Below are 22,240 nucleotides of genomic sequence, written 5' to 3' on the forward strand. Positions count from 1 at the left end.
GGGTCCAGCAGGATGGGTCTAAAGGAGACTCAAAAGTATTTTATGCACTGCTGCTGCCAGGGAAGTGGAGGTGAAACAAGGATAGTCATAGTCAGAAGAGACACACAACCCACTTCTCATTACTGCTGGTTATGTGGGGTGACCGAGAGATAGCGAGAGAGTGAGGGGTAGAAATAGAAAAAGAGGGAGAGAAAGAAAGAAAGAACAGGAGGGGGTTCTTGCATTATGAGAGAAGCCGTTGTTCATGTTTGCATACCTGAGTGTTCTCCACATTTTGGGGCAAAAGCAAGTCACATTGCTGATCTCCCCTGGCGCATGCTCTCACCATTTCCTCTATTCTATTTCAGGCTAAAAGTACATCTCCAGTATGTATACCCAAACCATCATGTCTTAGTTTGGCTCAAACTAGCTTGCGCTTACAGTACTTCAAGGCTCTGCGCAGCAGGGAAATCTTGTGCTAGCCTGCTTACAGTTTTACAGTGCAGCAATTTGCAGTGTAAACAAACACCAACACAACTCACCAATCCCATGAGTTTTGAGAAGTTATGAGGATGGGTGGACTGCTCGGGGGCCACTCACCTTTCACTGTCAACTCAGTACACACAGATCAGATCGATCAGTCTGATGTCAGCATGACATTATACAATGTACCAGACTAAGGCCTGTCCAGCTACAGAATACAGGGAGGTTCACCATGTGAGCAGAAGAACAATAATTGTTTGAGGTTGATAGGTGCACAGTCCAACTAGGCTCTGGTAAATGTTTGAATCCATGTCGCTATGTGCTATGACTGTTGGAGCATAACCACGCTCACAGAACTGATGACGATCTTCAAGAGTTAAGTGGAGATTTTGCAAGGATACAAAACCACTCAAGTCAAAATAGAGAGAAGTTGAATAGCATACACAGGGGATGACATGAATGAAGACAACGTCTATCAAATGGGGAGAGCTGGGGGGGGGGGGGGGGGGGGGGGGGGGGGGGGGGGGGGGGGAGTACAGTGGGGTGAAAATGTTTGTCATACAAAAACAAATCTGTACCACATAGACAAGGAAGTGGCCATAACATAGCACTGTTTGGTCTCTGCTTGTCCTTGTAGTGTGGGATAAGCAGTCTCTGACTCAACATCTCCTCCTCAGTCTGCTCTGAGGTTTTTCATCAATCCAAGGATGGAGAGAGAAGGCCAAACATTCATCTGTTTAGACCATTTCACATTTCCCCTGTTTTTTAAACAGTGTATATCTCCTTGATGGGATGTGTGTGACTGAAGATTGCGTCATACCAACTCACTGGATTCAACATCCGCTGAGAAATAAACTGCCATCTGGAAAATACTAAAAGAACACAGGGTGTTGTGGGTTATAGTTCCATTAGAGTCCCATGTCCATTTGATACATAGAGTCAGACTCCAAGATCTAATGCAGTGTAATACATACAATATTTATTCAGAAACACAAAATAATTAAGTTAATTGTCTGGTAATCCACAAAATTGTTGTGGTAGCTGTCTCATGGAAAACATCGAGGAACAGGCGTGTGTTCACGCAACCGATGTGCAAAGCAAAACTACAGTGTGATTATCAGATTAACAGATCGTAGAATATAAAACGTTTGGATGGGGCCTTCCCTGAATTTATCAGTTCCTTTCAATTGCAATTTTCATTCCATTGTACAAAATAAAAAAGATGATCAGGTGCCTAGACGAAACATTTTTGAGCTGAGAGTTCCTGAGACAGCATCACCAAATATGTTGTTTTTTTTCTTATTTTTATTTTTTAAATCTATATATTTTTTAAAATATATTTTCCCTCTTTATTATTTTCCCCTAATATGCTGATTTCCATCTTAAGCAACGACAACACTGTATCAAAAACTATCTGTGTGCTACTTAGAGATGGTGCACAGCTGGAATATCAAGCAAGATGTCTCACTCTGACAGAAACCTTTATCTCACTTATCCTCTGACACTAGTTGCTGAAAACAAAATCATACAAAAAACACTGAACAATGATTGAAGTATAACATCCTTTAGCATTCAATGCAGACATAAGACATAAAGAGGAGCAGTTTGTAAAGTTGCTTATTAAACATAGTTGGATAGCTGGTGTTCCTTGATTGTGTGAGTGGGACAGTCAATGTCATTACCCAATGTTTGAAAAAGCAGATCCAAGTTGGTTTCTAAGCACATTAGAATACTAGAACACATGATATTCACACACTTACACTGGTTAAAAAATCAAGAAGAATTATGTTATTTATGCAGTGCACCCCCAGTATCAGTATCAAAGGCATCCAGTCCATTGACACCACTCCAGAAAGACAAAGGAAAGATGATGACACTGTCATACACATCGGTGTGTACAACAAGAAGATCCTTCTTCGGCACTAGTTATACAAGTCCACCTTTGTCTCTGGTTTCAGATCAATGGAAAAAAATGAAACGTATGCCTAGCTAAAATTGTCTGCAGATTTTACAATGTGGCGTCATGTGAATGTTCATCAGCTGTATGCTCATAATTCCTCCTTTCTGTCCTCAGTGCATGTCCACAACATCGCTTGGTTTTCTGCTTTCCCTTACAGACAACTCAAAGAGGACTGCCCAATATTGGTTCCTCTTGTTATCGCGAGGCCCCTGCAGTGCTCTCATCTCTCTGCCTCCATGGTGACGCTGGCCTGTTCACTGGATGCCTGCTGAGTGACGGCTTGGGGCCACCCACGGGGAGGCACCTGAGAGGGCAGCTGCCCAGAAGTCCACAGGCCCTGCTGGGTCTGACCTGGAGCAGAAGGGCCCATGGCCCAGTTGACCTGAGGAGGAGAGGTCGCCATGGAGGCTATGGGACTGCTGCCGTAGAAGCTCTCTGAGGCCTTGAGGCGGGAGAACATGGCCAGTGCGTCTGGGAAGTTGGGAGGTGTTGCTGGTGTGTTGGCTGGAGTGTGCATCTGTGAAGAAAGGAGAAAACCATTAATAAGAGAACATAAATCTGTACGCATTTATGATTGCATTTTTCACTACTGACATTTGTAATTACTGGCGCATTGTCTCCAGTTCTAATTGACATGCTTGGTTTGATTTGCCATCTTGACACTTATGTCCTCCCTCAACTGGTCCTTAGAAATGCCTACATCATAATAGTTGTGGAAGCGAAAAAGGAAAAATATTTTCCCTTCGAAGCCCAACTTCCTCAGACTGACCCTTTGTCTTTCCACTGAACTCTACATCCTGCCCTGAGTCTGCCCTCTCAGCTGACACTACAGAGAGCAGGCCTCAGGAGACTGCTCTGTGACTGCCAAACACATTACCAGTCAGCCAAAACAAACACCATTCCATGAGTAAGAACCTAAGAGGGTCCAAAGGAATCGTACCTTCCGGGACATAAAAGGTCAAAGCAACCCGTGTTAGGATTCACCCCAACCATCTGAAGGCTACCAGAATGTCTGTTTTCTCATTGTGTGGACAGGATATCCACCACATAATAGATTATGCAATATCTCAAAACAGTCATGTGATATGTAGTGGAACTAGAGGAAACAGATACCACCCCCCCCCCCCCCCCCCAAGGCACATGCTTGCCTTCAGAATAAGTTTGGACTGGGGTAAACATATTTCTTTAGGAGGATTGTCAGACAATTTAACTACATTTTGTTAATGAGAGCTGAAATATGTACCAGAAGAAAAAAGATCACCACAGGCTAATAAAGAAATCCTTATTACTTGATAAGAACATTAGTGGAGTATCCCATCCACATGGATTTCTAAGGTTTCTATGGTGCGGTAAGAATGAATGAGTGAATGAATGAACAAACATTGGATTTCCCACAGGCATTAGCGTTGACCTGCTTCGATAGGAACGAGACATGCCTTTATTCAACGTAATCACTTATGATGCACAGTGAAGCTGGTGTGTGCATTTCTCAGTTCAGGACAAGCATGTCTTTGTACAAAAAACGGGTCAGCAGCAGCCATACCAGCATAAGGCTGGCTGCTTCAGAAATGTCCTTCTGCAGATCACTGGTAGCCTACATTTGCTTCAGTCAATAACACTGCAATAAATTGCAAGTGATCATAACAGACTTCCTGTCAATTGACACACATGGCGGCAACAAAACCATGACCTAAGATATGATTTTGAACTTTAAAAAAAATACTGTATCGGTTTACAAAACGGTTAAAACTGTACAGCTGAAAAACACGTATAATACAAAAGTACTTCCGTTATTTGATCACAATAACAAGACAGCCTGGCCTGTGTGGGAGTTTCCACTGCTTTACATTGAAAGAGGTCAGCAGTGTATAGGGAGCAGGGTGTTGAAGGGGTTGGCTATGTGGCCACACAGGGTGTGGGCCTCAGTGTGTGGCAGCTGCTCAGTCAGATCAGCTGGCTCTGTACACATAAACACACAGGAGACCGACCGTGCATTTTCTCATCTGGAGCTGCAAAGTTGCTATAGAAACAGTCCTGTTTGATAGGGATGGATCCTGTAATAGCAGCTGCAGCCAGGGAAACAGTACATGAGAGCTTGTTTTAGAGAGTGTGGTCTTTCTCATCCCTTTTCCTATTGTTTATTGTCAGTTTGCCATATTTGTGCCTCAGAATAAACAATGGCAAACTGTACCCTGTACTAAAGCCCTGCATCCTGCCAACCAGCATTGTCCATATTAAAACACAATGTGCTATTGTACAACAGGCAGTCTACTCTGTCATTGTTCAAAGGGCTTGTAAACAAGCATCAGAGCACATCTAAATGTAGACACTAAACGTCTAATAGCCATCCCAAATAGTAATAACAAGGGTAGTAGTACAGTTTACAAAAGCTGTTTCTTTTGGACAATGTTATGAAGACTCTTTAACTGACTCGATTCATGACTGCCACAGACCTCCTGGCATCCTAGACATTGACTGGGACATTGTGATAAGCCACACATCTACAATATTGCCACCAGCCTATGCCTTATTAGCCTGCTTTAGTTAAAAACCCCTATGTGCATTTTAATCATGAGGGATGTAATCATCTGTGGATGTAACATCCCATAAGCACGTTGAGTTTCAACACTGACCTCCATTGTGTGATCTACAAGATAAAATTGTTGAGTGCATTATGGGTAATCTGTCTTTCGTGAGGCTGCAATCTTTTTCAGAGCTGTTTCACTAACTCACAGTCACCCCACACGTTGTCTGTCTCCATGTATGTGGTCAACTGTCCAACGAGATCAAAGAAAGGAAATTCAAACATCACTCGTCACGTGATACACAGTTTACATGACTGTTTTCTGTATCAACAAATCAATCTCACCAACCTCCAACACAAACAGGTCAATGAGCAACCATAGAGTGAGTCAATAATTAACCAAACACAGTCCCTTGTTTTTTATTATACAGCCAGGGATAGATTAATATACAGATGCTGGTTTGTCATGTCAACTTGTTCAAGTGACAGAAGTGTCATTTTAAAACAAAGTCACAGTGCTCTTCATAGCAATACAACCCCTACTGACAACAGCAACAATAACCTACAGCACTTTCAAAAACATTACTTTTAATAGCCTTGGATGTAACAGAGTTAGTTTCGTAACCTCACTCCCCAGCTTGAAATGTCTCCACATCATGTTACATGTGCATTGGGCCTCTCCTACGCCTGGCCTTTCTGCACTGGTCTGTTTAAGGACACAGTGGGCACATACTGCACCGTAGTTAATCTGACAACCATTTGTCAATGAAAGGGGCTCAACTTAACCTTATGCCACGCCTGACAGCCAACCCTTAATGTAAACAGACCACGCCAGATGTATTGCCGATGTCACTGCTTCTTATCTAATCTAATGTCTGCCCACATCCTGTTTATTTTCATCAGTTTGAAAATGAAAATAGAAGCCGAATGAGATCACTGGGAAATGGCAGACCCAGTGGTAAGTTATGAGAGGTAAGGTTCTAGACTTAAATAAGCTGATATCTTATTGCTCATGAAGCCAGATGTTGTTTTGAAAGGAGGAAATCTATCGGCCAAATTGACAATCTATATGACAAATGGTCTAGATTAAACTGTGCTAATGTCCTGTTATACATGTGTCAAGATTTTAACACTGCCATTCATTTTCAGTAATCATTTTAAATTAAAAGACAGCGTATGTATGTTTTGTATAGTATGTACAGCATCATAAGTGCTGTAGCACTTAAATCATTTTATTTTATAACCTTTTTTTTTTTTTTTTTTACTAAAACAATGTTCACTTCTGCTGGAACCACCCTCCCCCACAAGACACATTTTCAAGGCTTCAATTCAAGAAAAAGAATAGTAGCAGTACAGATCATCCATAAGTCACATGACTTCATTTAACGACTGTAAGTATTAGAAACATAGTAGCCTATCATGTCACCGTTCATGTGAAATAACACAGTAAGTAATATGCTACAGTACATGACAAGGCACTATGAACAACGTGGCCAACGTGTGTTTATTTTTGTCAGGCTTGTGTTTCAGTACAACATGGCGGACATGGACGACAAGTGAATGAATATAAATATAATCATATATGTTGCAATAATCATCATCATAATGTAATAATAATAATAATACATCAATCATTCATTGTTATCAATAATACTGTAGGTTTTCTATACTTACCATTTGATGATGGTGACTGTATGGAATATTGGTTTCTTGAAAAAAGGCACTTAATGCAGTCTATTGAAAATAAAATATATGTCAGTGAGCACCAGTCCAGTGTGCATTGCACATATAATAAATAGCCTATTGCAGACAGATACAACCTAAATCGATATTATACTATCTCCTGTGAAAATGTTACATTGTGCCATTAGGCTGCTGAATACCATAGTTAGCTACATTTTCATTGCATAATAGCATTACCCTACTGGGGTGTTGTAAAGATAACCAGATTATTTTACAAATGATTGGCATTGCTGTATTAATTAGATGTATTTTAATTAATGACTCCGAGAAACAGACACAGACTGATCTCTGTAACTGATCTATCTTCCATGCACCAAACTCAGACCATTGTCAAGAAAAGGTTCCCATACCTCGAACTGCCAATGTGCCGCTTGTAGAAGCTGTTTCGCTTGGTCTGCCGCGCATCCAGCAGTCAGGACGAACTGATTTATCATAACTTGGTGCTTTAGATCATCCATATTTGCAGAAGCGGGCTATTCTAAACCTTTCCCCTTGGGTTGGTGCTCAGTCCTTGAGGTTATTCTCCCTTGCACTACCCTTTCCTCTCATCGACCATGGAGACAGCACAGTCCGCAGTGAAAACCCAAATATTTACTGTCTGAACTATGTTCAATGTCCTGAGCGCCCCTTTGATCGGCAGCACGAGAGCGCAAATCAGAGCGATGGGGAGGGGCGATCAGTAGGTCGGTGACAGAAAGAACTACAAGTCCCTAACACCATGTAGTTTGACGTATCACACATCAGAAGGCTTTTGGCTAGAAACTTGTGTTTATTTTCTTTAGCGGACACCAAGTTATCCTTGGTTCTATCGTTATTCTTGACAGGTACACAGTTGAATATATAAGTCGCTGTGTAATACCGAAGAAAGTCTAAAACTTGTTACAAAACGGTCCCTTGGACGATAAATACACTAGCGTTGGGGTTAGTAGTTAGCTAATTCTGTAGCTAATTAGCTAGCTAGCAACAACAAGGAAAGATGGGGTCGATTCTTAGTCGGAGAATCGCTGGCGTTGAGGATATTGATATCCAGGCGAATTCTGCATACAGATTTCCACCGAAATCGGGTAAATATAGCTATTAATTTGGATTGAAACCCTAAAACTCGAGCTATAGCTAACGTTAGCTAAACTGATATCATCAGCTCCCAACATTATAGGCCTAACGTTACACGTGAACGCTATAAATGGTTAATTGTATGATATTCAGTCGTGGTGAGATGTTTATTTGATGAGGCAGAGTTGTGCATCGGTACACTGATCTTGTCCTGATTAAAGATAGGCCTTCCATCCTGATTTTATCCTGGTTCTAATCCAGTCACATACTTCTATTTTCTTTTAAGGGAATTACTTTGCCAGCCATTTTTTCATGGGAGGGGAGAAATTTGACACTCCCCATCCAGAGGGTTACCTATTTGGAGAAAACATGGATCTGAACTTCCTTGGAAATAGGCCTGTACAAGTAAGGACAAACAAGTGCGCTATACATTGGCAAAGGTTCTTATCTATGCTGTTAAGTTTTTCATTTTGCAAGTTGCTGACAGATAAGTAACATGTACAGCATATTAGTTGAAGTGGAAGTTCAGGACTAGTCCTTGATTCACATCCCCCATGTTATTGATTAGGCTAAAGCATTAGAAGTTTATCTGCATTGGGCTGTTCTTTTCTTAGACTAGTTGTCGTGTCTCACCTTTGCTTAGTTTCCATACGTGACCCCGGCACCTCATGAGCCGGTGAAGACCCTGAGAAGTCTGGTCAATATCAGAAAGGACTCCCTGCGCTTGGTCAGGTGAGGAAAAACATCATCATATTCTACAGAAAGTAGTCTTCAGACTAACCTTTCCTCATTTATTTTTCTTAGTGGTTTTCATTGTCAAGTGATTCAGGGTCAAGAATCCTGGCTGATTGAGCTTAGCTTAACATCTATTCACTGTACTTGTTTAGGTCTACCTTTGGTTTGATATTGACATGCTTTCATAAGTGTGGTGCATGAGCGATTTTTTGTTGTTGTTGTTGTTCTTAACTTACTCATAGCTTCATTTTCAAAGTTATGTGATTTTGAAAATGGCCACTTGAGAAAGCTACTGTTTTGTTTTTCTGCTTGACTACTAGGTACAAAGATGACACTGATGCTCCAGTAGAGGAAGGAGGGAAGCCAAAGGTGCTGTATGGTGTGGAGTTCACATTTGATGCTGATGCTCGTGTGGCTATCACCCTGTATTGCCAAGCTTTTGAGGAATTCACCAATGGGATGGCAATGTATGTAAGAGTCTGATTCAGAAACCTTTTCATTTACTTAGACGATGCTTAGCATCAATATGCTATTTAAGTCATTCACTAATTAGAAATACATATTTTCTTCCACTGTCTCTTGCTCCCAAATATATAACTAAATACAATCCAGCATTTTACATTTCTCATTTGAAATTAAATCCATGCCTTTTATCAGTTTCTGAAGATGTGCAGTGAAATTGATTTATTCACTTTAAAGAACGCATTGTATAAGAACATCTTATGGTAGTGGCCAATGTACTGGGAGAGATACAATGAGTCCTTAGCAACCACCTGTCTCCATGGATACGCATGTCATCTGAAGAAGGAATTAATATAATAGTTTATGCTGAGGTCATTATGTGAGTGGATGGATGTGTTTTTCAGCTTTTTGCATGTTTTTTATTGAGATTTTCCATTGACAAATTTAAGAGGGAAATTTCAGAAATGGATTTGAGTTAGGCCTAATGCTGTTTTTCATTATTTGTGGTCGAAGAAAGAGCTTTCAACAAGAGATCTGAAAAAGAACATCTTATATTTCCAGTATACTAAATTAACTTTGATAGTTTTGTATTGATAAGATATTGACTTCACTGTTTCTGTTCTGTGTAGGTACAACCCAAAGGGCCCAGCCCTGGTTTCTGAGACTGTACACTATAAGAGGGGTGTGAGCCAACATTTCTCCCTGCCTTCTTTCAAAATCGATTTCACCGACTGGAAGGAGGAGGATGTGAGTATATCTGGGCAGCAGCACTTAATCCTGTTGTGTGATGTCACCAGCTGACAGTTGATAAACTCATCTGTTGTCACCATTTATTTTATCTTTACAGCTGAACTTTGACCTGGACCGGGGTGTTTTCCCCATAGTGATCCAAGCTGTGGTGGATGAAGGGGATGGTAGGTGGTCCAAACGGTTGACGCTGATGTTATTGTTCTTCGCTCCATATATCACCTCAAGGCTGACCTAATAACAAACTTAGTTGGCAACTGTTTCTCCGCTGTACCACAATAGCAGGTGCTAGATGAGACATTCTGTATGCACAGACTACAGTGATCCCTTATAAATGAGTGTTTGTCCTTTTCCAGATTGCTTTGGACATGCACATGTGCTGCTGGCAGCCTTTGAGAGAGTAAGTATCTCATTGTAATGATTCAGTAGAAGAGGACAGTGTTTGAATTTGACTCAAATTTGCATCCCGCGTCTGATGTCATGAAGTTCTGTTTTCACACATTATGAAATATGTGAAGTAAACACAATTTCATCCTTTCAAGCATGTGGATGGCAGTTTCTCCGTCAAGCCTCTGAAGCAGAAGCAAATTGTAAGTTAACACAAGTTAATCCATGTCTTCTCTATTATATTAGTAGATTATTCAAAATACACAATGCATGAATAACAAGAACATGCTCATTTACAAAACATACATTTGTTAGCATGTGTGCTTACTTCCTCTTTATCTCCTATGGGACATAAGGCTACAATGTGTTCCTCCCATCGTTCTCTGTCCTTGGCCAAGTGTTGCTACCATGTGTGCTCTCTGTTATAGGTGGATCGTGTGAGCTACCTGCTGCAGGAGATCTATGGAATTGAAAACAAAAACAACCAAGAGACCAAGGTTGTTATTCTAGAACTCACCAGGAACACCTTTTGTAGATGCATACAGTAGATTTATTTAACATGAATTTACAAAGGCTGTTGGAAAGCAGCACATTTTTACATTATAGAGGTGTAACCACACCTGACCCTTTCAGAAATGTAAACCAGGAATGTAGCTCATTATGCTGTAGGTTTTCAGACCGTTGGTTAGTCTATTTCTTTCTACATGTTCATCACTCTAACAAATGTTTTTTTGGTTCTCTGCAGCCGTTGGAGGATGAGAACAGTGACAACAGCAATGAGTGTGTTGTTTGTCTGTCAGACCTCCGAGACACCATCATCCTGCCCTGCAGACACCTGTGTCTCTGCAACTCCTGTGCTGACACCCTGCGTTACCAGGCCAACAACTGTCCTATCTGCAGACTGCGTAAGGAGCGACGCTGGTTTGTTTCCAATAGGCTTCCAAATGGGATGCCTTCGCTAATAGGAAATAGACCTGCCCGGCTGCCATGTTTCAGAACTCAGCGAGAGAGACGCCTAATAGACGTAGAGATGAATGCCCTGTGGGGACTGAGCTGATTTAAGGAAAATGCTGTGAAGTTGACATTTTAGTGAAGATGCAGTCCCATTTGACAGTGTGTAGTGTAATCAGTGTTTGGTCTCTCTCTCCCCAGCCTTCCGAGCCTTGCTGCAGATCAGAGCTGTGAGGAAGAAGCCTGGGCCGCTGTCCCCTGTGTCTTTCAGCCCTGTACTGGCTCAGACCATGGACCATGATGAGCACTCGGTACGGCGCACACGACCCAGGCATTTGTTGTTAATACACACATGGCATCATTGGTGTCAAGGATGGTTTCTTATTCTACTTGTATTTAACGAAACTCAACTCCATCACTATGCAATTACAAAGCCTTTAATAAATGACTGTGAATGACTAGTGAAGATATGAGCAGTCTTTCTGCGTGTGCGTCTCTCCAGAGCTCAGACTCGGTTCCCCCAGGCTTTGAGCCCATCTCTCTGCTGGAGGCCCTGAACGGCCTGCACTCTGTGTCCCCCTCCATCCCCCCCGCCCCCCTCTACGATGATATTAACTTCTCTGGGAGCCTGGTAGGGGAGGGCCGGCCGCTGGGCTCCCCAGAACACTCCGGTGACGGGGGCCTGCAGAAGGGCAAGGTCAGCAAGTCACCTGACAGGTAATCCTGGGACACAAGGGTAGTAACAAGCCCAGATCACTTTCTCCTCCATCTGAGATGAACCATCTCCCTGAAGTGTACACTACACTCCCCCTCATGGATTTAAAAATAATGGACAGGTGTAAGGGAAGATGGTGGAACCTCCCTCCAGCGAATATTTAAACCAATCCAAAGCTTTGAAATCTTTTGACGTAGGGTGAACCAATTCACACTTTAGGAAGAAGGGGGAGAAACTGAAGTGGGCTAAAGTGTTCCAGTGCTGCTGTCTACAGTCCAGCTGCCTTCTACTGTAATTTTTCACACCATTACATTACCATTTGGTTTGAACAGCCTCTAACTTGGAGCATATGCAATTTTGAATTATTTAGTTTTAGTATTGAGTTAATAGCCCTGACAGATTAACTGCCCTGGATGGATTTGCTTGTTGACATTGAGTTTGACTCTGGATTGATTGCTCATCAGTTTGTGTAACAGCTGGCCCAGTGTCTGAAAAAAATAGTCACCTTAGGTTGTGATGAGCTACAAACTGATTAGACGGCATGTCCTTGGCAATCTATCCAGTTGACATTGCTGAGCCTTACCAACCTGCAGAAAATAAAATTACTAGGACAACAGTACAGAGTGCAGTCTGTTTATTATAAAGCTTCACGTCGGTTGTAAATGTTTTTTTGTTTACCAATGTCGCCTCATTGTAAGTATTTGACCCCCGCAGCACCCTGAGGTCGCCCTCATCACCTATCCAGGAGGAGGATGAGGAGAAGCTGTCTGAGATGTCGGACGCCCAGCCTCACACACTGCTCTCCAGCAGCACTGCTCCCACCGAGGCCACTGCAGCCGAGGATGTACCGGAGTCCATCTCCCCAGATGATGGTGAGTTCTGTCATGCTCTGAATGCACGTAGTTAGCGGTCCAGTCTACATGTTTGGGTACGTGACCCCTCCAAATAATGACTTGAATTACCTACCAGGGTACATTGCAAACCCGTGTAAGGACATTTAGGTCTTGTTGCATGTTGTGACCTTGTCTCTCCCTCCTGTCATGGGTGGTACAGAGGACAGGCTGCACTCTGGAGGAGAGAGAGAGATCCTTCAGGACTACAGCAGTGAACACAGCAGCCTAACCAAAACAGAGAGTGACCCGCCAGGGGACCTGTCTCTGCCAGGTAAGCTAATAATAACACAAGGCCCAGGCCCGTGCGTATCTGTGCGCGTGTGCATGATTGTGTATGTTTGTCTGGATATTAAAGATATTCTCTGGTTCTTTTATATACTTTTTAGCCAGTAGTTCTGAAAGTAGCGCCCAGGAGCCAAAAGTGGCCCCAGAAAATTGCGTACTATGTCACATGTGCACCATGTCTCTCTCTCGCTCTACTGTGTGCGTGTTGCTAGCTGTCGCTCCCATGGCAGGCTGAAGATCATTGGCTGAAACTTTAATTGCTAGAGGGCTGGCCCACTTGGGAGTAAATGGAGGGAAAGTGGCACTGCACAGCTTCCAGAAAATAGGGATTTCTTGGCTAGTTCTGCTCATAGATTATGCATGAACTACACATTAACACACAAAAAAACGGGAGGTTTAAAAAAATACTTACTATTTGCCAAAGTACCAGAGCATGTCTTTAATGCTCAAACCAATTGTAAACATACATTTTTGATTGCACGTATAACACCTTTTAGCTATGTTTCTCTTTATTCTCCCAGGCTTTCAGTCCCCCAGCTTTGCATCTAACCTGTGTGCTGTTTGTTCTTCTCTGTTTCCTTACTACCTGCCCTGTCCCTTTACCTGGCCTTGCTATGGCCAGCTCTAGGTCCTGATGCCTGCTCTATTGGTATGGAGGAATAAATGTGGTATGTAGGACTTCTCTGTCCTGTCTTTACCTATCTGCTTTTCTGTCACGTTGCTTCAGAGAAACCGATCCCTCGCAATCTGTCCGATTCAGGACAGTTGGTTAATAATCTACTGCAGGTTGTAACTCTGTTTATCATGCAAATAGACAGAAAGTTTGTATTGATAAGTATGCAACTGTTTAGATTTATTTCACGGGTGTAAGAGATCCTCTTGTTTAATTGGATCATGCTCCTTGTGTCCACAGGGTCATCAGAGAGCCTGAAGAGTCAGAGTACCAACTGCTCCAGCCAGCCCCTCCTGTGTCCCCCCAGCAGCCTTCACATGGAGGATGAGCAACTTGACCCCTAACCTCTGGGCCCAATGGTTCTCCCTCTCTGGCTGAGTCCCAATTCACTTTCTCGCATGTATTTAACAATGGTGGAAACTCCATCCAGTCAATAATTACACCAATCCAATGCTTTTAAATCCATGACGGGGAGTGTGAAAGTGCACATTTAGCCTGGATGAAAAATTTGGACTTGGTCTCCTCCCAAGCCCATCCCTCCCCCATGATCCAGTCCCCTTGGGCCTTGTAGAAGACCACTTTCCTACTTTAGTCATCGATTCATGCCATAACTGGCATTGATTCAAAATGTGTTTGTGGTGGTCACTGCAAGGATTTACTAAAACCATACTATACCTTAACTAAAAAACAACAAGTCCTTAATTAGATTGCTTTACATTCAGTTGAAGTCGGAAGTTTACATATACCTTGGCCAAATACATTTAAACACATTTTTTCACAGTTCCTGTCATTTAATTCTAGTAAAATTCCCTGTCATAGGTCAGTTAGGATCACCACTTTATTTAAGAATGTGAAATGTCAGAATAATAGTGGAGAGAATGATTTATTTCAGCTTTTATTTATTTCATCACATTCCCAGTGGGTCAGAAGTTGTTTAAATTGTTTAACTCAAACGTTTTGGGTAGCCTTCCACAAGCTTCCCACAATAAGTTGGGTGAATTTTGGCCCATTCCTCCTGACAGAGCTGGTGTAACTGAGTCAGGTTGTAGGCCTCCTTGCTCGCACACGCTTTTTCAGTTCTGCCTACAGATTTTCTATAGCATTGAGGTCAGGGCTTTGTCGTGGCCCCTCCAATACCTTGACTTTGTTGTCCTTAAGCCATTTTGCCACAACTTTGGAAGTATACTTGGGGTCATTGTCCATTTGGAAGACCCATTGCGACCAAGCTTTAACTTCCTGACCGATGTCTCTGAGATGTTGCTTCAATTTATCCACATAATTTTCCTACCTCATAATGCCATCTATTTTGTGAAGTGCACCAGTCCCTCTTGCAACAAAGCACCCCCACAACATGATGCTGCCACCCCGTGCTTCACGGTTGGGATGGTGTTCTTCGGCTTGCAAGCCTCCCCCTTTTTCCTCCAAACATAACGATGGTCATTATGGCCAAACCAGAGGACATTTCTCCAGAAAGTATGATATTTGTCCCCATGTGCAGTTGCAAACTGTAGTCTGGCTTTTTTATGGCGGTTTTGGAGCAGTGGCTTCTTCCTTGCTGAACAGCCTTTCAGGTTATGTCGAGAAAGGACTCGTTTTACTGTGGAAATACATGCTTTTGTAGCTGTTTCCTCCAGACTCTTCACAAGTTCCTTTGCTGTTGTTCTGGGATTGATTTGCACTTTTCGCACCAAAGTGCGTTCATCTCTAGGAGACAGAATGCGTCTCCTTCCTGAACGTTATAACGACTGCGTGGTCCCATGGTGTTCATTCTTGCGTACTATTGTTTGTACAGATGAACATGGTACCTTCAGGGGTTTGGAAATTGATCCCAAGGATGAACCAGACTTGTGGAGGTCCACAATTTTGTTTCTGAGGTCTTGGCTGATTTCTTTTGATTTTCCCATGATGTCAAGCAGAGGCACTGAGTTTGAAGGTAGGCCTTGAAATACATCCACAGGTATGTCATTTTATGGAATTTTCCAAGCTATTTAAAGGCACAGTCAACTTAGTGTATGTACATTTCTGACCCACTGGAATTGTGATACAGTGAAATAATCTGTCTGTAAACAATTGTTGGAAAAATGACAATGACTTGTGTCATGCACAAAGTAGATGTCCTAACCGTCTTGCCAAAAGTATATTTTGTTAACAAGAAATTTGTGGAGTGGTTGAAAAACGAGTTTTAATGACTCCAACCTAAGTGTAAGTAAACTTCAGACTTCAACTGTACATTTAGGAATGTGTAATTGTTTGTCCATTCTGGTTGGGGTTGTGGTGCAGTGGTGGACGTTGCATGATTCCAGTGGTTGAGTATGACTACCATCATATGGTAGTACTAGAAGCACACTCACTTTCAGTTTACTCTATTCAAATTACTTCTTGACACTAATTGTTTTAGAGAGCATTAATACCATTCCTGTTGTATTCATCTAAACTAATAACTTTTAAACATTTTATTTCTTGGTGCTTGTATGATATGAAATGTTTTGGTGGACATTTGACATGATTAAACATGACAATTTAATGGAGTCATTTTTAAAGGTTTTGAGGATTCATTCATTTTGCTTTGTGAAATGGTGAATTCCTATGTCATAACAAGTCAAATTGAGGCATTTAATTTCAAATTGTCTTCAAAGGTTTTGAGGATTCATTCATTTTGCTTTGTGAATATCTACATTTGTTCATTTTTATACTGAATTATGTGATATATTGTACCTGTACTAGAAATGTATGTAGATTAATTTGCAAAATTGTATATGTGTGTGTTGTAGAAGAAAATCTGGGGATTCAAATAAGGAGATGAGTAGTTACAGCTACATGCACAGTATCTCAAATGTAGCTGATTGATTTTTAGTGACATAGTCCAGCTTTACACCTTAACAGCTGAACACAAAGAAAGATAGAGCCTGCAACAAGCCAATACACTATGCTGACCGTATCGCACAAACTGTGTTATTTGTAGATGTGGCATATTTCTATAGTTATATTGTGGCTTGTCATCCTGGCATAGTCATTGCCTTGCTCAAGTTCTATGACTTGCAGTGTCTGACTTCCCTGTAGATGTAGCACCATACATATAGATCTATGTGCCTTCAACTAAACAGATATGGCTGCTGCTTGTTGCATTTTTGGTGGTGTTGTGATGAAACGGTTTCAGGATATACAGCTGTATGAGCCTGTAGTCTAGGAGGTTTTTATTCCCACTGGCTGATATACAGAGCTGTAAATGTATGACATTTCTTTGCATTCTCAATGGTTCGTTAAATATTTTTAAGGAAACCTAATTGTTATTAAACCATTATTAAAACCCGTCTGTTCAGCAATTACAATTATGTTAAATCCATATATTGATACATTTAATCTATAAATGGTAAGTACATTATGATTAGACTTGGTTGTTATATGGTCTGTATTATGTGTGTGTGTTCTAATTTTTTCCCAGGAGGAATAAACAAAATGCTTCTTAACCATTTTACTTATGCAATATCCTGAGACATTGCATCTTTAACAATAGGTTATCTTTTGCTTGTGAGTTTTGTTGTAGAGGGGTGTAAAACGATCCAAACTGCTTTGCATTAATACTGTTCATGTCATGTGTCTTTGACTAACGATGTGCCATGTTAACTTTGATGATACACCTGTGCCTTGTTCCTGTTTCTCACTAGTATTGACCTGGTATCCAGGACAACCCCACATTTAGTGATGCATAACTCTATCAATATCGGTCTGTCCCTGTGTACAGATGTAGGATCTTCATTTGCTCATTCTTCTGTTACTGAGAATATTCCTGCACAGCAGGAAATGCACATTTCTAGTGTATTCAAGGTTTAAAAAGGCTTCTAAAGTTTGTAATTTCCACTTTAAAATATCAGACTAGATTTGCCCTAACGAAAAATGTATCAACCCCTACAAAAATGTCAATTTATTATAGTCCGACACACAATTTAAATTTCCTGTTGCTGCAGGATTATTTTCCTGCTGTAGCGAACTGGCTCAGATTAAGATCCTACATGTGTAGCCTACAGCCGCATGTGAATAACAATTAAATAAATGTAATGTTGAACACTTCTGTTTTTAACTGCATGTCTCATGCTTGACTTCCATTGACATGTGAGGACCATTTAGGGTGAATTTGGAAAAAGTGGGACACTTTGCATTTCCGTCTTCTGTAACCTCTTTCGACATCTATCCAACCTATTAGCCCAACACGTGATACATTTCTGAAATCCTCCAGATGTTTCCTAATCACACAAAAACACTACTGTTGATTTCATATTCACATGAGGCATGACCATATTTTTAGTTTGCATTTGGTCGACTATGACACCTAATTGTACTTCAACGACAATTCAATTTTGTGTGCTTAGGAAACATTTGAGGATTTCAGAAATGTATCATGTTGGGCCAATATGTTGTATAGATGTCTAAAGAGGTTACAGAAGATGACAACGCAAAACGTGTTCCGCTTTCTGAATTCACTCAAATAACAGTACTACAAGACATAATTAACAGGATATAGTACTACAAGAACCAGAGCCTAACCTAAATACAGGTGGTCCCCAATGTAAACTAATGTAAATCTTTCCTCCATTAGTAAAGCCTACTCCATTCTGTCCTACTTTAGCTAGCTATGGTTGGTAATGCGGGACAACAACAAAAATGAAAGATAATACAATTACAAAATTGAAAGATATTGGCAACATTATGTATTTTGATGCACCAGTACATAATATTCACATTTACATCAACATTTGACACAGTGCATTATGTATGACAGTTTTACTAATTTAACAACAAAACAGAGAATCTATGTCACTGATTTTACCGTGTGCTTCCCGAGGTGAGCTTCCTGTTTGAAGCTTTCTCTGCCCCTCACTGATGTCACCAAATAAGTGGTGATTTTGACCAGGCTTTTAGTAACAATAGTTTAAGATGTTCTCTTGTCAGACCAAAAAATAAAAGCATCAGGATTAATCTGTCCCAGATTATATCATGTCCAACTCTTTCCCGAATTCACCCTATGCATAGTCCTACAGGTTGAAATGAAATGTGTATATATTATATATACAGTACCAGTCAAAAGTTTGGACACACCTACTCATTCAAGGGTTTTTATTTATTTGTACTATTTTCTACATTGTAGAAACTATGAAATAACACACATAGAATAATGTAGAAACCAAAAAAGTGTAAAAAAAAAAATCTAAATAGATTTTAGATTCTTCAAAGCAGCCACCCTTTGCCTTGATGACAGCTTTGCACACTTTTGGCATTCTCTCAACCAGCTTCACCAGGAACGCTTTTTCAACAGTTTCCACTTGCTGAGCACTTGTTGGCTGCTTTTCCTTCACTCTGTGGTCCAACTCATCCCAAACCATCTCAATTGGGTTGAGGTCTGATGATTGTGGAGGCCAGGTCATCTAATGCAGTACTCCATCACTCTCCTTCTTGGTCAAATAGCCCTTACACAGCCTGGAGGTGTGTTGGGTCATAGTCCTGTTTTAAAACATGATAGTCCCACTAAGTGAAACCAGATGTGGTGGTGTATTGCTGCAGAATGCTGTGGTAGCCATGCTGGTTAAGCGTGCCTTGAATTCTAATTAAATCACTGACAGTATCACCAGCAAAACACCATCACACCTCCTCCATGAGGGAACCACACAATGTGGAGATCATGCGTTCACCTACTCTGCGATCTCACAAAGACACGACGGTTGGAACCAAAAATCTCTAATTTGGACTCATGAGACCAAAGGACAGATTTCCACCGATCTAATGTCCATTGCTCGTGTCTCTTGGTCCAAGCAAGTCTCTTCTTATTGGTGTGCTTTAGTGGGGGCTTCTTTGCACTTTGCAGCAATTTGGCCACAAAGGCCTGATTCATGCAGTCTCCTCTGGACAGTTGATGTTGAGATGTGTCTGTTACTTGAACTCTGTGAGGCGGCAGGTAGCCTAGTGGTTAGCGTGTTGGGCAAGTTAAAGGTTGCTGGATCGAATCCCTGAGCTGACAAGGTAAAAATCGGTCGTTCTGCTCCTGATCAAGGCAGTTAACCCACTGTTCCCCTGTAGGCTGTCATTGTAAATAAGAATTTGTTATTTACTGACTTAGTTTACAGCCTAGTTAAATATAAAAAGCATTTCTTTATGCTGCAATTTATAAGGCTGGTAACTCTAATGAACTTATCCTCTGTAGCAGTGGTACCTCTGGGTCTTCCTTTCCTGTGGCGGTCCTCATGAGAGCCAGTTTCATCATAGTGCTTGATGGTTTTTGTGACTACACTTGAAGAAACTTTCAAAGTTCTTGAAATTTTCCGCATGGACTGACCTTTATGTCTTAGAGTAATGATGGACTGTCGTTTTTCTTTGCTTATTTGAGCTGTTCTTGCTTTAATATGGACTTGGTCTTTTACCAAATAGGGCTATATTCTGTACACCAATCCTACCTTGTCACAACAAAACTGATTGGCTCAAACACATTAAAAAGGAAAGAAATTCCACAAATGAACTTTTAAGAAGGCACACCTGTTAATTGAAATGCATTCCAGATGACCACCTCATGAAGCTGGTTGAGAGAATACCAAGCGTTTGCAAAGCTGTCATCAAGGCAAAAGGTGGCTACCTTGAAGAATCTCAAATATAAAATATATTTGGATTTATTTAACACTTTTTTGGTTACTACATGATTCCATATGTGTTATGTCTTAGTTTTTATGTCTTCACTATTATTCTAAAAATTTCATTTTATTTTGTATATTTCACCTTTATTTAACCAGGTAGGCAGGTTGCGAACAAGTTCTCATTTACAACTGCGACCTGGCCAAGATAAAGCAAAGCAGTGCGACAAAAACAACCATACAGAGTTACACATGGGATAAACAAACGTACAGTCAATAACACAATAGAAAAAACCCACAATAGAAATATATATACATCTATATACAGTGTGTGCAAATGTAGTAAGATTAGGAAAGTAAGGCAATAAATAGGCCGTAGTGGCGAAATAATTACAATTTAGCATTGTGCAAGTAGCATTGTGCAATTTAGCATGTGCAAGTAGAGATACTGGGGTGCAAAAGAGCAAAAATAAAACATTTGGGGAATGAGGTAGTTGGGTGGGCTATTTACAGAAGGGCCGTGTACAGGTGCAGTGATCGGTAAGCTGCTCTGACAGCTGATGCTTAAAGTTAGTGAGGGAGATATAAGTCTCCAGCTTCAGTGATTTTTGCAATTCGTTCCAGTCATGTGCTGCAGAGAATTGTAAGGAAAGGTGACCAAAGGAAGTGTTGGCTTTGGGGATGACCAGTGAAATATACCTGCTTTAGAACGTGCTACAGGTGGGTGTTGCTATGGTGACCAGTGAGCTGAGATAAAGCGGGGCTTTACCTAGCAAAGACTTATAGATGACCTGGAGCCAGTGGGTTTGGCGACAAATATGAAGCGAGGTCCAGCCAACGAGAGCATACAGGTCGCAGTGGTGGGTAGTATATGGGGCTTTGGTGACAAAATGGATGGCACTGTGATAGACTACATCTAATTTGCTGAGTAGAGTGTTGGTAGCTATTTTGTAAATGACATCGGCGAAGTCAAGGATCGGTAGGATAGTCAGTTTTACGAGGGTATGTTCATCAGCATGGGTGATGGAGTCTTGCTTGCGAAATAGGAAGCCAATTCTAGATTTCATTTGGGATTGGAGATACTTAATGTGAGTCTGGAAGGAGAGGTTACAGTCTAACCAGACACCTAGGTATTTGTAGTTGTCCACATATTCTAAGTCAGAACCATCCAGAGTAGTGATGCTAGTCGGGCGGGCGGGTGCGGGCAGCGATTGGTTGAAAAGCATGCATTTAGTTTTACTAGCATTTAAGAGCATTTGGAGGCCAAGGAAGGAGTGTTTTATGGCATTGAAGCTTGTCTGGAGGTTTGTTAACACAGTGTCCAAAGAAGGGCCAGAAGTATACAGAATGGTGTTGTCTGCGTAGAGGTGGATCAGAGACTCACCAGCAGCAAGCGACATCATTGATATATACAGAGAAGAGAGTCAGTCCAAGAATTGAACCCTGTGGCACCCCCATAGAGACTGCCAGAGGCCCGGACAACAGCCCATCCGATTTGACACACTGAACTCTATCAGAGAAGTAGTTGGTGAACCAGGCGAGGCAATCATTTGAGAAACCAAGGCTGTCGAGTCTGCCGATGAGTATGTGGAGATTGACAGAGTCAAAAGCCTTAGCCAGGTCAATGAATACGGTTTTTGTGTTGGTTAAGGGCAGTCAGGTCTGGAGAGAACCAAGGGCTATATCTGTTACTGGTCCTACATTTCTTGAATGGGGCATGCTTATTTAAGATGGTGAGGAAGGCATTTTAAAAAAACAAAACAGGCATCCTCTACTGACGGGATGAGATCAATATCCTTCCAGGATAGCCCGGCCAGGTCGATTAGAAAGGCCTGCTCGCTGAAGTGTTTCAGGGAGCGTTTGACAGTGTTGAGTGGAGGTCGTTTGACCGCTGACCCATTACACCCTGAGTTAGATAGACAGAGTTTGTGAGCCTGTGTCCCAGACTCCCAGGATCAGAGAAAGAGTGACTGTGATGGAGTTTTCTACAATGATGACATTCATTTTAACGGAATCATAGTTTCCCTGTCAGCTGG

General features: G+C 41.5%; 2 protein-coding genes across 4 annotated transcripts; one reads left to right on the forward strand and one right to left on the reverse strand.

The window, feature by feature from the left end:
• Positions 1 to 1,418: 1,418 nt before the first annotated feature.
• Positions 1,419 to 7,430, reverse strand: LOC139421240 (UBA-like domain-containing protein 1). Its single transcript, XM_071171933.1, has 3 exons — positions 7,040 to 7,430; positions 6,621 to 6,680; positions 1,419 to 2,939 (listed from the first exon to the last, which is right to left on the reverse strand). Exons 1-3 carry the CDS (start codon positions 7,145 to 7,147, stop codon positions 2,643 to 2,645), a joined length of 465 nt encoding a protein of 154 aa, XP_071028034.1. The 5' UTR covers positions 7,148 to 7,430; the 3' UTR covers positions 1,419 to 2,642.
• Positions 5,686 to 17,060, forward strand: LOC139421239 (probable E3 ubiquitin-protein ligase MGRN1). 3 transcript variants are annotated; one of them, XM_071171932.1, is made up of 17 exons: positions 5,686 to 5,918; positions 6,255 to 6,337; positions 8,029 to 8,147; positions 8,386 to 8,474; positions 8,798 to 8,944; positions 9,569 to 9,686; positions 9,787 to 9,853; positions 10,043 to 10,086; positions 10,229 to 10,276; positions 10,502 to 10,570; positions 10,819 to 10,978; positions 11,226 to 11,335; positions 11,527 to 11,741; positions 12,454 to 12,611; positions 12,793 to 12,903; positions 13,540 to 13,585; positions 13,831 to 17,060. In XM_071171932.1, the coding sequence occupies exons 2-16, from the start codon at positions 6,319 to 6,321 to the stop codon at positions 13,578 to 13,580; spliced, it is 1,515 nt and encodes a 504-aa protein (XP_071028033.1). In that variant the 5' UTR covers positions 5,686 to 5,918; positions 6,255 to 6,318; the 3' UTR covers positions 13,581 to 13,585; positions 13,831 to 17,060. The 3 variants fall into 3 exon arrangements, with proteins under 3 accessions (XP_071028033.1, XP_071028031.1, XP_071028032.1); XM_071171931.1 differs by lacking the exons at positions 5,686 to 5,918; positions 6,255 to 6,337 and adding an exon at positions 7,425 to 7,753; XM_071171930.1 differs by lacking the exons at positions 5,686 to 5,918; positions 6,255 to 6,337; positions 13,540 to 13,585 and adding an exon at positions 7,410 to 7,753.
• Positions 17,061 to 22,240: the final 5,180 nt, after the last annotated feature.

The sequence above is a fragment of the Oncorhynchus clarkii genome, chromosome 12 (assembly GCF_045791955.1).
Source record: "Oncorhynchus clarkii lewisi isolate Uvic-CL-2024 chromosome 12, UVic_Ocla_1.0, whole genome shotgun sequence".
Lineage (NCBI taxonomy): Eukaryota > Metazoa > Chordata > Actinopteri > Salmoniformes > Salmonidae > Oncorhynchus > Oncorhynchus clarkii.